Source organism: Hyaloscypha bicolor, assembly GCF_002865645.1.
Source record: "Hyaloscypha bicolor E unplaced genomic scaffold K444scaffold_191, whole genome shotgun sequence".
NCBI lineage: Eukaryota > Fungi > Ascomycota > Leotiomycetes > Helotiales > Hyaloscyphaceae > Hyaloscypha > Hyaloscypha bicolor.
This window is the reverse complement of record NW_020194693.1, coordinates 1,219,995-1,233,380: the sequence shown is the minus strand read 5'-3', so window position 1 is coordinate 1,233,380 and position 13,386 is coordinate 1,219,995. Positions and strand designations below refer to the sequence as shown.

The 13,386-nt window shown below is 42.1% G+C and overlaps 3 protein-coding genes across 3 annotated transcripts; 2 read left to right on the top strand and 1 right to left on the bottom strand.

The window, feature by feature from the left end:
* Nucleotides 1-787: 787 nt before the first annotated feature.
* K444DRAFT_549121 (uncharacterized protein) lies at nucleotides 788-2,428 on the top strand (the record flags this gene model as incomplete). The annotated part of the gene is made up of 1 exon (XM_024876428.1): nucleotides 788-2,428. The coding sequence occupies one exon, from the start codon at nucleotides 788-790 to the stop codon at nucleotides 2,426-2,428; it is 1,641 nt and encodes a 546-aa protein (XP_024726369.1).
* A 4,162-nt stretch (nucleotides 2,429-6,590) lies between these two features.
* K444DRAFT_623019 (uncharacterized protein) lies at nucleotides 6,591-8,782 on the bottom strand. The gene is made up of 5 exons (XM_024882215.1): nucleotides 8,670-8,782; nucleotides 8,525-8,581; nucleotides 7,941-8,474; nucleotides 7,756-7,890; nucleotides 6,591-7,705 (listed from the first exon to the last, which is right to left on the bottom strand). The coding sequence occupies exons 1-5, from the start codon at nucleotides 8,670-8,672 to the stop codon at nucleotides 6,914-6,916; spliced, it is 1,521 nt and encodes a 506-aa protein (XP_024726368.1). The 5' UTR covers nucleotides 8,673-8,782; the 3' UTR covers nucleotides 6,591-6,913.
* Nucleotides 8,783-9,317: 535 nt separating this feature from the next.
* On the top strand, nucleotides 9,318-10,877 carry K444DRAFT_649045 (monocarboxylate permease-like protein; the record flags this gene model as incomplete). Its single annotated transcript, XM_024885532.1, has 5 exons — nucleotides 9,318-9,543; nucleotides 9,595-9,701; nucleotides 9,757-9,931; nucleotides 9,984-10,392; nucleotides 10,448-10,877. 5 exons carry the CDS (start codon nucleotides 9,318-9,320, stop codon nucleotides 10,875-10,877), a joined length of 1,347 nt encoding a protein of 448 aa, XP_024726367.1.
* Nucleotides 10,878-13,386: the final 2,509 nt, after the last annotated feature.

Here is a 13,386-nt window from a genome sequence, read left to right as displayed (position 1 = left end):
AAAATAATTTATAGTTATTTAATAATTAAATATTTAGTCTTAGGGGAAGAAGCTTGCATTTAAGTAGGGTGCATTTAAGCGGGAAATCGAGTAATCGCTTCGTTACGAAGTATAAGGTAGCGTAAACAAGCAATAAGTTGATCCTTATAACAAAAAATCCTAAGATCGAGCTAGGTTAACAATATTTTTACGGGTGGCTTATTAAGATAATAATAGGCATTTCTTGGACAGCCTTGCCTGGCTCTAGCTAGCCGATGGTGACACAAAAGCGCCCTGTATGCACGTCGTTGCCGCTGCGCCACCGCTGCGCCACCGCTGCGCCACGTATTGCATGTCGGTGCCGATGTAGCCCAGGATGAGTGGCTCTATTGCGGATGCGGATGACTACCTAGGGGATGCCTCGGGTATTTTATAAGAAGGCTGTCTCTCGAGTCTATATATCTTGTCAACCACTTTCAAAGCCTCTCAAAACATGCCTAGAGAATGCGATCATTTCTTAGACCCTGCTGAACAAAGACGATGGAGTCTAGATGGATTAAGCTCGTCTTCATCTACCCTTCGGCTTACTCATCACTCATCCAGAAAACCATCGACACCCTTTTCGATTGCTGACCCGCCCCTGCTCTTGATTGAAAGACAGACATTGCCTTCGCTAAAAGCTTTACCTGACCAGTCGAGAGAATCTCGGGCCTCATTCGTGAATGTGCCTTCACCTACGCCTTCGCCAACGGGCCCGCAAGAGGCAGAGATTAGCAATGCCGTGCCACCTTCCAGTCCTGCCTTGCCGATGCGCAAATATGTGAAGCCATCGAAGTCTATCCTCAACTTCTTGGATGTGGCTGCTGTTATCGTCTCGATAACGTGTGCGGGCCTAGCACTTGCTACCATTTCGCCACATCTCCATTATGCTACACAACTTCAGTACACCGGGCAGATCACGATCGTGGGATTCCTCCTCAGTCTCATGAATCAATGTCTACAAAAGGTTGCGCCATTCTTATTCATGCTCATCGAAGCTCGCTTTGGCTCTTCAGGGTTGCAGAATTATGATGGTCTCATGCGATGGTCTCTTTGGGGGGAAAGACTTCGTCCCGCTTGGAGAGTCTCGATTGTCTTCCTATTGGCATTGCCCTTGATATTAAGCGCTGTCTACAAGCAGTTCACCGGCGGTACTGGATGGGTGCAAGTTGCGACCTCTGTAGGATACTATGGGCCTACTGCCCCACAAGGCTTGAAACATGCGGGCGGCCAAACTATCATGGCGAGTGCTGTTCATCCTTACATGGCGGCCTCTCGGCACGACGCGGATTTTCTTGATTTGACCAAGGGCACTCAAGCTTATGGGTACAACATCCTCCTCTTATCCAATACTTCAGCAGCTGCCCTGGACAGCCCGTTGCCCAACCACATTTCCCATCTGCAAAGCCAGTTGACAAACATCGCAACATACTACTTGGAGGCCGCTGTCCGAGGAACTGTGACACATTACAATTCAACAGCGGATTCTCACCGCAGGGACTCTTCGTTCTGGAGAAAGTACTTCCCAGGAGGGCCGGAACTGAGAGCTGCTACAGATATCTGGCCGTGGAACAGGTGGTACTTCGGCTGGCAGATGCTATCGAGCGCCTCGGATAACTCAACATATGCCTGGGATCCTTCGTGGAGCCTCATGGGATACTATACAAGGCCTAAATTTATCATTCAGCCACACGATATAAAGCGAGAGTTTGAGCAAACGGCACGAGGATTCGACACTCATCGACACGCATGCCGTGGTAAGTGGAAGGTCACACGCAACTCGATCGAGCTTTTGTCAGGCAGCTGTGACCCAACGCCGCTTGAGTCGAAATACCAATACCTATCCAATTGCCAGCTGCCGCTCACTCACTACGTCGAGCTTCTTGCCGAGTTTCTGGGTCCCTTTGCGGAGTCGCGCAAGGACTCACCATGGCTCTTGCCCACTTTCAGTGTTGTCACTGCGGCAATGTACTCTTCGCAGGTAGCGGATAGTGAGGGCTTCGTCTGGATACAACCGGATGGCCCGATCTGGCAGGAATGGAATCCTGGTAAAGATCCCGACTTCCGGTACAATGAGACCTACCTCCTTGACGAGAGTCTATTAATGGAAGTCCCTACGATGCGTGCCTCTCCTGGTCTGTGCTTCGTAATTATCTTGCAGCCTATCTTGACCATCATAGCATTTGTTTCAACCCTGTGGCTACGTAACACGCCTATCTGCAGAGATTTTTGCCTTGTGTCCGTTCTGGCTGGAGTTGATAAGGACAGCTTGAAACTCTTGGAGGGTGCTTCATTCTCTGGGAAGCTTGACAGACCCATGAGATTGCAGATTACGGCTCTTGAAGAAACATCAGCCTCAGGAGAAAGACTTCCCCGTCTCGAATATGTGATCGAGGAAAGTGTAGACTAGGACTGGCCAGCTTGGGCTCAACAGGACCGGAAAATCAACAGCTACATCTACACAATATGCCATGCGCTAAAGCTCGGAGCAAAGTACATCAAAACATTACCCTTGACCGCGCCATGTTGAAAATGGCAAAGCTTTATACAACGATTAGCTCAGAAAGTTGGACCGACTTTTAGCAAAGAGAATTTTGGGGGAAGTCGGTTTCGAAGGTTACTGTAAACCCAGGCGGTTCAAGAGGAAATGGCGGGATAAGATGCCGCCTGAGGAGCTCAGGTCATCCGACGAGGAAGCATTCAAGGAAGCGGAACGGCGGGTGCGAAGAAAGTCGGAAAAACTGGATCCACCTTATGGTGGGGAGGAGCGTCTGCCGAGCATAGCAGCCAAGGCTCGGTTTTGGGAGATTGTATCCAGTGCGTCCTTTTTAATTATAGGATCCGTCAATGTAATACATAAGAAAATCCTAGGAAACAAATTGCTCCGTTTGAACAACAGGTGGCCTTACAACGTCCGAAGTTAAACACTAAACAAGCACAGTGCAATGGGATTAGGAGTTCTTTAACATTAGGAGTGCCTGCGCTAGTAGTAAGTGACGGCTGCTGGGAGTGAGGGTTACTGGGAGGTTGAGGATATACTTTTTAAGTCGCGAATTGTAAATAAGCGAGAAAAAATCAAGGTATAATAAAGTCAATTAATGTACGCACGCCAAGGCGTAAAGCCTGGCCAAAAAAGAATTCCTTATTTTACGATTAAAAGTTTAAAATTAGGCCTCTCAAGGAAAGGGAGGCTTGGTAGGTGTCTATTGCACTGTGTTTTGTATTATACAATGGAACGAAGTGCTGGATAAATACTATGTACTGTATACTGTACCCTACTTGCACCGCGTCAACATCATATCCTTGCTAAAACTGCCTAATCTGGAAGTTACAGCATTTGGACAGTATTAAAATCTAAAAGGCTGAAGCCTGGCAAGTATAGGTCTGTAGACGAATTTGTAGTGCTTATAGTCCCTATAATGAGTTGTTGACCTTCGCGCTTGTTGAAATGAAGCTTGAATTGTTGTGTTTTTCTATGGAAGCTCAGCTTCCTTAAAACTCTGGAAATTACGACTCCACTTAAAAGTGGGCCATATGGTGCACAGCCCCTGATTTTCAACAGCGCTCTGTGATGAAAGTGTTTCTAGCCGGGGTAGATGAGGCAGGGATAAAATTCGCAGGAAGGATGTCAGGCATTGTAGTACCAAGAAATGAGTTGGCAAGATGGTGAGCTATGATTCCGAGAAGTAGACATTGACTTCGTAAGTGGCCAAAGATACCTGGAAGTAAAATAAATGTGGATAGGAGGCTAGAGGTGATATCGATATCGAATGGGATGGCTTGGAGTCTGAAAGGTCTTCTGACACAAGACACGACCGGACAGTGGATGGTCCGGGGTATGGGGCACCTGAACCAAGCGCTTTATACTTAATTATGAGAGCCTCTGGCGCTCTCGTCACATTGCACGAGGTGTTTCTAACTGTTGGTACACCTGGTGTCCCGGGAGTCATGTGACGTAGTCATGTGACTCGGAGGCAACGGGACATGAACATGTAACCTCGCGTCACATGCGCGGCTCTTCCTATAGACTAGTCCAAATTAGGCTTAGCAGATTTAGGGAAAGCATATTAATATTATAATACTATAATTCCTACTTCTAGAATTAATTACTTTATTAACTTATATAAATAATATTTTATAATTATATAATAGTATTATATATTACTAGTAAACTAATATTAATTAGTTAATACTTATAAATTAGAAAATAGAATTAATTATACTAAAGAAGTATTTATTAGCCTATAATAAAATTAATTTATTCTATATTAAAAGGGGAAATTATTTATTAATTTTATAAAAAAGTATTTAGTAGTTCAAAGAAAAAAAACTCTAGTTCTTATTAATTAATAAGTAATTAGTTATTTAATTATTTAACTTAATTATTTTTTAAAACTAACTTCTTTTAGCCCTAAAACTATTTTCTTAGTAATTAATTATTATTACAAAGTATAATATTTTGGGCTTGGAAAATAAGGTAAAAGGTCCCTTATAAAAACGATTTAAAGCTAAAAAAGGGAAAACTAGAATATAGGAGGCTATAAGGAAGTATATATATCCTATAGTATACTAGTTCCAAAGGGGCTTAGTTTTCTAAATATCTCTAGTATATTCCAAGTATACTTCTCTAATAAAGCAGCCATATTATATATATCTAGAAGGCATTTAATATCTGGTTAAGTATCTGAATATCTAATAAATTATAATATTATTTCTTCTTTTAGAATAAGCTTATTTTCGAGCTTTATAAAAGCTATTAATTCATTTAATTTCATACTATTCTCTTTCCTAAAATGAACTAGTATCTCGGATATAAATATTATATATAAAAGGCAAGTGCCTTTAATATATAACTTAGAAGAATTTATTATTATTTCTATATAGTTCTGGATAAGTATTATTTTTTATATAGTCTAGCTAGTATTACAGATTTTATAGAGATTCTGGTATATTAATATTATTATTATAGAAGCTCTATAAAACCAGGGGGCTATTATTTAGTACTAAAGCTAGATACTATACTAGATTCTTATTTCAACTAACTTACTAGATTCTATACTTTAGCTTATTTTTTACTAGCTTAATTATAATAACCCGTTTAATACTATATTCTTATTTGCTATTTTCTAGTATTAATAGAAATAGTTCCGGATTTGCTTAACCTAGTAAAGAATTCTAAGAATTCTTTTATAGCTTCTCTATATAAAAAACTAGATATATTTTTATAATTTCCGGTAGCTTTAGAAAAAACAAGTAATTATACCATTCTAGAATCTCAAATAGGCTTTCTATTTAAGTTCCCTAACTTCTGGCTCGGATAATCGGATTTCTAGTACTTTATAGTAACCTATACTTTATTCCTGACTTTAAAATCAATTAGATAGTAGTATTTATTAGTTTATATTATATATTATTCCTATACTTGCTCTATATAACCTTAAATAAATTACTATAATTTATATAATTAATTTACTAATACTTTAGCTTTATTTCTATTTAGCTTCTTTTTAGATAAACTAACTTTAATAGAAGAGTTCTAATCCAGAAAAATATAAGGCTTATAGCTCTTTTTAGTTATAAATAGGAACTAGCTAATAGCTTTATACTAAAGAAAGACTTATTAATAATTAATTATAATAACCTATTTATTTCAGTTATTCTAATAGTAGTTAATATATAGATATAATCTCTAATTAAAATACTAATTAATAATTTCCGTTTATTTATCTATTTAAGAGTAATTAGCTATTAAGAACTTAAGCTTAATACTCATTCTCGTATAGAATTCGCTTTAAAAATCGGATATAAATTAGGGTTCCTAATTTAATATAATTATTTCTGAAATACATATTTAGTATATTATATAAAGTAAAAATAGAGATACTAGTTATTTGGCTATAATTATATCTTATATAAGAATTATAATTAGGTATTTGGATAAGTAATCTATAAATATAATAATTATATTATAGCCCGATTTGCTTTCTAGATAGCTTTTAAAATTTATAGTAATATATTACTTTTATAAAAAGTATTTGAATTGCCTTTAAATAAGATAAATAATTACTATACTTATATTACTTATAATCGTGAAATAGCAAATATAATAATCTAGGGATGTTATTAATTACTTTAATTAGCCTCGAAGACTCGATGCCTTTCAGAAAGTACTTGGGTAAGTTATGCCATAGAGACTGAATCTAAAGCTTGCTGGTCCTTATGGCAGAGTCTCTAGTAGAAGACTGCTTATTAAACTCTCGGCTGTCAATCAATTCTCGCTGTTATGATCCTCCGTCATCCATCCGGTGTTCTGTACAGCCGCCCATCGACTACTCCAAATTGTCCGAAGACTTTTGAATATCACAAGCATAGAGTAGCACTCTATGCTCTAATGATCCATCAAAGAGCAGCTCTTTTCTTTCTTTTATGTTGTAGCATTTTATGGAGGACTCGCATTGCGTTGACAACCTGCACCAAAAAAACTTAATTGTCTGAATTACATGCGAGCAACGTTAATCCGAGGAATCATGGCATGCGATTGTGTGTCTGATAACAAAATGACAATACCATTACCCGCACCACATTGGACTAGTACTCGCTGAACAAATTGAGAGATGGTTGACTACCATTTCATTGTTTCCTCTGGTTCGGTATCTCCTGTGGGTAGTTGCCAACGTGATAACATAGTGTGGTTTGGTTTTGGTTTCAACACGTTATCCTACGCCGGGTTTTTTAGTGTAGGCTACTGTGTAGCATGCTGGTTGGCGATCGTTGTCTCGGATAAGCTCCGCTGGTGGCCGTTGAGTCATGAGATTCCAACTGCACATTGCGCAGTTCATCGACAAATGGAATGCACCCTCATGGCCTTGTGAGGCCATTCCAAAAAGCTATTCAGTCAATCCTGAAACCCCATCAACTCAATACCGTGACGGAACCCAGGTCCTCTCATGTTCTTGATATTCAAACACCAGACAAGCTCACGCTCATAATGAAATTGTCGAAAGTAAGATTTCAAGACCCACTGCGCGTAGGTCGTCACTTGAGGGCCGAAAGTTCCATGCTCGATTTTGTGACAGTATTCGATAGATTGACAGAGATAACGGGCCAGCTTGTGGGCTTCGTCTTTGACTGAAGACATCGTAGGAAACCTCGAGTTCAAACGAGATTCCGGCCCCCTAAGATCCCCAGACTTTGACTGGTCAAATGCCGATGAAGGGGCAGAGCTGCCGAAAAAGTGTTGATAGAGATCTATCATACTGCACAAAACCTGTAATATTATTGCCCACCAGAGGACCACTTGACCCGCGGTTTCCAAGGATTTAAATTGGAGAGCAAAAGGGAACAATTTGTTATTGTAGGGGTCATCTGCTGGGTTCTCCACACCTGATGGCATGGCCCAATATAGCGGTGTTCCGGTTTTAGCTCTATATTTCTGGTGACGATCATGGAGCTTCTCGAGTACGGCAAAGGAGGCCTTGAAAGGGCTTGCATTCCATTGCTCGGGCATTACATTGCGACTAGCAGTGAGTATGTCCGATTCTTCAAGAAGGGCAGGTACTTCGCAAGCAACGTCAATCAGTTCGTGAAATGAATCGTGTTCGCTGCTCATAGACATGAGTTGGCTGAGCTGGTGACAATGGTAGATTGTCATCGATCTAGTACGACGGTCTGAAAGGGCTTCCATCAGCTATAAACCTGGTCAGCGTGGAAACCTTAAAAAGAAATCGGCAGATGTACAAGGAGGACTCGAATACGTGTGCAGAAGCTCCGGCAGATTGGCGTGGGAGAGTTCATGCCACTTCGAATACGCAAGATTTCTGATATGCCCTGAGCATGAGCACGCCAGGCATGATCTGTAGAGCAAACGAATAGCTAATCTTGGTGAGTTTTGTGTACAAAAATGATTGGCACGAGAGAAATACTTCGGAAGTGGAAAGCACAGAAATAGCAGCTAAAATCTCGTTACTTTGTCCGGCGCCAAAATCTTCAATTTCCACAAGCAGCTTTTGAAGGGCTTCGTTATAGACTTGTAATGCCTCGTCAACACAAGCGCTGCCCATTTTTGTGACAGCGACTTGTACCACACAGAATGTGAGGAGAGAATGGTCGAGAGCATGACTTTCTCCCTCAAGTTCACAAACAGTTGGAAGCCAGGAGTATAGAGACGATTCTCTTATGCTGGCTAGGCTCGGCTGAGGTAGGTATAGCTTCTTCAAGAGTTCCAAGGCTTGGAGTCGAAATTGTGTCCGCGAACCCTCTAGCTCCCGAATTTGCGATTTGAGCGCCTGCAGATCCTCATCAAAACTCCTAGGAACATGGGTGTTAAGGCTGTTCCGGCTTAGCACCGTTGAGAGATTCCCAGGAGTTCGGTTCACAAATATTGTATCGCGTTCGTAGCCCTTGCAATCAATTTCGGCCTTCTCACATCTTAAACACATTGGTTTTCGGTAATCACACTACAGCGGAGGTTAGTACGAGTAGAAGATATGGAGTACCCGTATCTCACTTTGACTCTACGTCTTTTGCAGTCGTGACAAGCCCGGGATTTCTCTACTTCCCCAACCTTTGGGTGAAGATCGAACGGTCAGCAATGACACATGCATCGTTGAGTTGAAAAATATAGAATGGACTGGAACTCGGAGTCTAGCTACCATGATGTTTGGAGTCGTGATGTGAGGTTTAGAATTTAGAAATCGAATGTTGACCACAGTACTTGCAAGATTGTCGTAGTTTGACGTCGCAGTTCACAGAGGTTGAAAAATTGCTGACGGGCATTGGACCCCGATCCTAATTTGGAACCATTTTGCGACGCAAGGACAAGGTTCGCAAGGATGCATGGAGCCGGAAGGATTTTTTTTTTTTTTGGAGGATGGGAAGCGAGGGGGCAAGCCGCAATATTCGCCAAGCGGCTCGCGAGATCCGCCCCAGTCTCGGGCTTATCAGTATCTCCGCAGCTTCCGATATTTGTAATCCCGAGATAGAGTGAGTCCATCGGAATTACGGCTAGCTGTGTCCATCTAACTTACTCGAGAAAACTTCCGCGAGCATGTCGCCAGGGATTCTTTCATCTGTCATCTTTGCATATCCATCAACCCAAAGAGTTCCGCTATGATTCCCTAATGTCTACTGCTGTATGTGTATATATAGAGGTCGTTTCTTTTCTCTGAGGACAGAATGCAAAGTTTGTAGATTTTACTCTCTCCTTATTCATTCTATTGATTGTGGCGTTGCTGTTTTCATGTCTATGTACCATGGACTATTCGTCTGAAACCACACTCCATCGTGATCCCAATCTCCCCATGGTTCAATCAGAGTACTCACTTGTGGATATTGCGAAAGATTCCATACCCAAGCGAGAACCAGAACCAGAACCAGAGCCAGAACCGCGACCAGAGCTCGGGACAAAATTGAAAACAGAATTGACTAGACCCAATCCCGATGACTTCCCCGATGGTGGGTTTCAAGCTTGGTCGGTGGTTGTGGGAGGATTCTGTGCTGTATTCTGTAGTTTTGGCTGGATCAATTGTGAGTACCGGTCTAGATCTCAAAGCAGCACGAGTGGCTAACATCACAAAGGTATTGGCGTCTTCCAGAATTATTATGAGAAAAATCAGTTGAAACAATACTCCTCGAGTACTATTGCCTGGATCCCTTCAACCCAGTCGTTCATGTTATTCGCCCCAGTATGTCGAGCAAAAGTGTTTCGACTCTTTCATGATATTGACTCTTCACTTCTAGGGTTTTATTGCTGGAAAAATGGCAGACGAACTTGGACCACAGATTCCTATCTTGCTTGGCTCTTTTCTGCACATCTTTGGGTTAATGATGACTTCGATTTCGACAGAATACTACCAGTTTTTTCTTGCACAAAGTGTATGCAGTGGACTTGGATGCTGCTTTCTCTTCTACCCGGGTACGTCCGTCTCTAGCCCATACTAGAGAATCCTGTCTTACATTCGCTTTAGTTATTGCGGCTTGTGGCACTTGGTTCCTTAGACATCGCGCCCTTGCGTTTGGCGTCATGCTCTCTGGATCGAGCATTGGTGGCGTTGTGCTGCCTATCATGGTTCAGCACTTAATACCCAAAATTGGCTTTGGGTGGACGATGCGAGCCGTCGCGTTCCTGTTCCTGGGTCTCCTTATTATTGCCAATCTTACCATCAAATCCCACCTTCCGCCGGCTCGTCGACCATTCCACTTCATGGAATTGGTGAGGCCTTTCATGGAAAGGCCTTTCCTACTACTCGCACTTGCGGCTTTCTTCATCTACTTGGGCGGATTCCTTCCTTTCAATTTCCTCATCGTCCAAGGAGAAGCGTCGGGGATGTCAACAAATTTGGCGAGCTACTTGGTCCCAATACTGAACGGGGTATCGTGAGTGCTGCCACAGAGTCAAATCAAATCTTAATCGTACTAACACGCGGAATAGGACATTGGGTCGCATTCTCCCGGCTCATGCCGGCGATACTTTCGGTGTCTTCAACGTCATGATTGTCCTCTCAGCATTTGGTGCAATCATGACTCTCGCCCTCTGGTTACCCGCGGCTTCAAATGCTCCCATCATCATGTATGCGATTATGTATGGATTTGCATCTGGCTGTACACTATCAATTATTCCCGCCATGGTGGCCAAGCTCGGACATATTAGCCAGTTGGGTGCCCGAAGTGGTGCTTTATATGCGTTCTCGTCTATTGGTGTACTTATCGGAAGTCCCATCGGAGGAGCGATACAGAATGATCAGCATGGTGGATACTCGGGACTCATTATTTTCACGGGCGTTGCATTACTGTTTGGGACTATTTTCGCTGTCCTTTCGAGAGCCGTCCAGGTCGGTTTTAAGATTAAGGTCAAGATCTAGATGCAACATTTTCCATTTCAATATGTGTTGTGCAGACCACAAAGAAGGAGCACTTGGAGGCCAGGGATTCGGATTCGTTAATTACTAGAAATGGATTACAAATGCGATACGACATCATGCGGCCAATGGTAATGATATGGTACACAGACAGTGTGTCAAATAATTTAATTAATTATAATTATTGGCCGGTAATCAAATTAAATTAAGTCAGAATCGTAGTAATCAAATTATAATTAGTTATTTGCTTAATTTAATTAAATATAATTAATTACTGGGTCACGTGTTACTATATATAACTATAAAGATAATATAAGTATTATAACGCAAAAGTAAAGCGTATTTTACCCTAATTTAGATATCGCCTTACTATTATAGGCTTAATAGCTAGTATCCCGCCTTTACTCGCTTTACTTATCTTTGTAAATAAGTACTATAAGAAGGGTTTTGACTTCTCTAGTCACGTGGGTGCGGTCATGTGATATCCGGAGCAAATAATTCACATATATATTACCTTGCTTTCCTTCTCTCTTCTTTGGAAATCAATTAACCTTTACTCTCTTTATGCTTTAGTCGTATATTATTTAAAGAAAAAGAAGAGAATTTATTACTTATATAACTTTTATATGGGTTTCACGTGATAATTAGAAATAATTAATTATATTTAATTATAATTTTTCTAATAATTAATTTTTTTTGAAAGTCGATAATCAAATTATAATTAATTATTTACTTGATTTAATTAAATACAATTAATTACCTTGATTATTTTTTTGATACACTGTACACAGAGAAGGGCTTAAAAGCTAGGCAAAACGCTCACTAGATGGGCGTATCTAGCTCCGAAGTTGGGATGTCAAATCCAGAATCCAAACGCCGCGTGTAATCTTACAAACGGTATGGAGAGGTCAATGGCGAGATGTCTCTTCAGTTCCACTCCTAGTCATACTTCTTAGGGGTGTCCTTAATAAACTGAACGCCCCGGTCGATCGTTTGAAATAATCCAGTTGCCAAGCGCTGAAATGACCTGCATATAGTTTGCGCCTTGCCTCAGTTCTTCCCGGCTAGCGCCCAGTTCACATATATCATCGACCAGAACCGCAAGAAGCTTTAAAACATTCCCTGGCAAAAGGCGCTTTGAGGAGGCAGCGCGAAATCGGAAAGCAGCAATTGGACGACCAAGACGGGTGAGCTTGAATTCAGCACGCTTAACGTTTGGGCTGGGAGGGAAGAAGTCTCGAAATACTTCCAGGGAATTGCTGGGATTTATCATCTCCCGCGAGAAGAGATCAGAACAAAGTACTGACTGCCGCTGAAGATCGCGGCTGGAAAACAAACCATTGGAACATAGCAGTTTCTCTTACAAGGGCTCTTTTGGTTTGGTGCCAAGGACGAGCAGGAAAGGTGACAAAATTGCCATCCTGTTCGGCGCAAAGGTGCCATATGTTTTGCGTTCAGATGGCGAGTTCCGGTACTACAATCTTGTTGGGAGCTGCTATGTGGAGGGAATTATGAACGGCGAAATTGCTAGACTGGCAAGAAGCGACACGAAAACTCATCGAGCACATTCGCATTAGGTAATATATATAGTTACAAGATTGAGAAGATCGTTCAATTTAAAAGAGGATTTATTGAGACAGGCTATGGTGGGTAAATACAGAGGTGCTAATCATCAACATGATCATTTAAGGGGGACATCAGTAAACGATGACCTTCAAATCTTTCTAGAACCTTACAGTCTTTCTAAATGTATAAATTTGAAAGTGCAATTGGATAGGAAAACATTCGAATTGGTAGCAATTACTTATCTAGTTTGCCTCAGAATATAAAAAACGGCGCCCCCTTTTCTGTCCGTTATACAGGTGTTCGTGCATGACAAAGGGGAGGAAATACAACAAGCGAGATGAAGCGAGACCTTTCCAGGGGCTATCACGTGGCAGCCTGTGCTTAGAAGACCGTTCAAACCGACAGAACGATCAACGAAGCACTACAGTGGTCTCGTGTATTATGAAAGAGCTACCTCAGAGGAGATTTATCTTCGATAGTTATAGTGAGGTGAGACCTCACGTCACGTGCACCTTCTTGTACCCCCCATGCACATAGGAGGCTCCCCATTCGACCACTCGGCAGCTAAACATAATGTGAAAACGTTTCCAATTCATCCAAACTCGGATGAAACACTCCCCGAGTCACATCGTCGAATGCGGGCGGCTCCTCTTATGCACGCCTCTTGAACCTGCATCTGTCTGGACTTACCCGCCGCCACATCGCCGCTGCTCTGGGTGGGATGCAGGAGCATTCGAGAACTCGGCGATTTCTAGTTCAGTTCTTCTGGCCTTCCCTCAGAGCAGCTGCCTGTCTGAACCATGCGCTTGACCGTTCGGCGATTCTACAGTAAGAGTTTCACCGTGGAGCCAGCAGTGGTGGACTTGCTCGGTCTCAGACTCTCAGCTTCCCCCGCACCCCTCGCGCCCCTCGCACCGCTCCGCAAAACCCCACACGCCTCACTCAG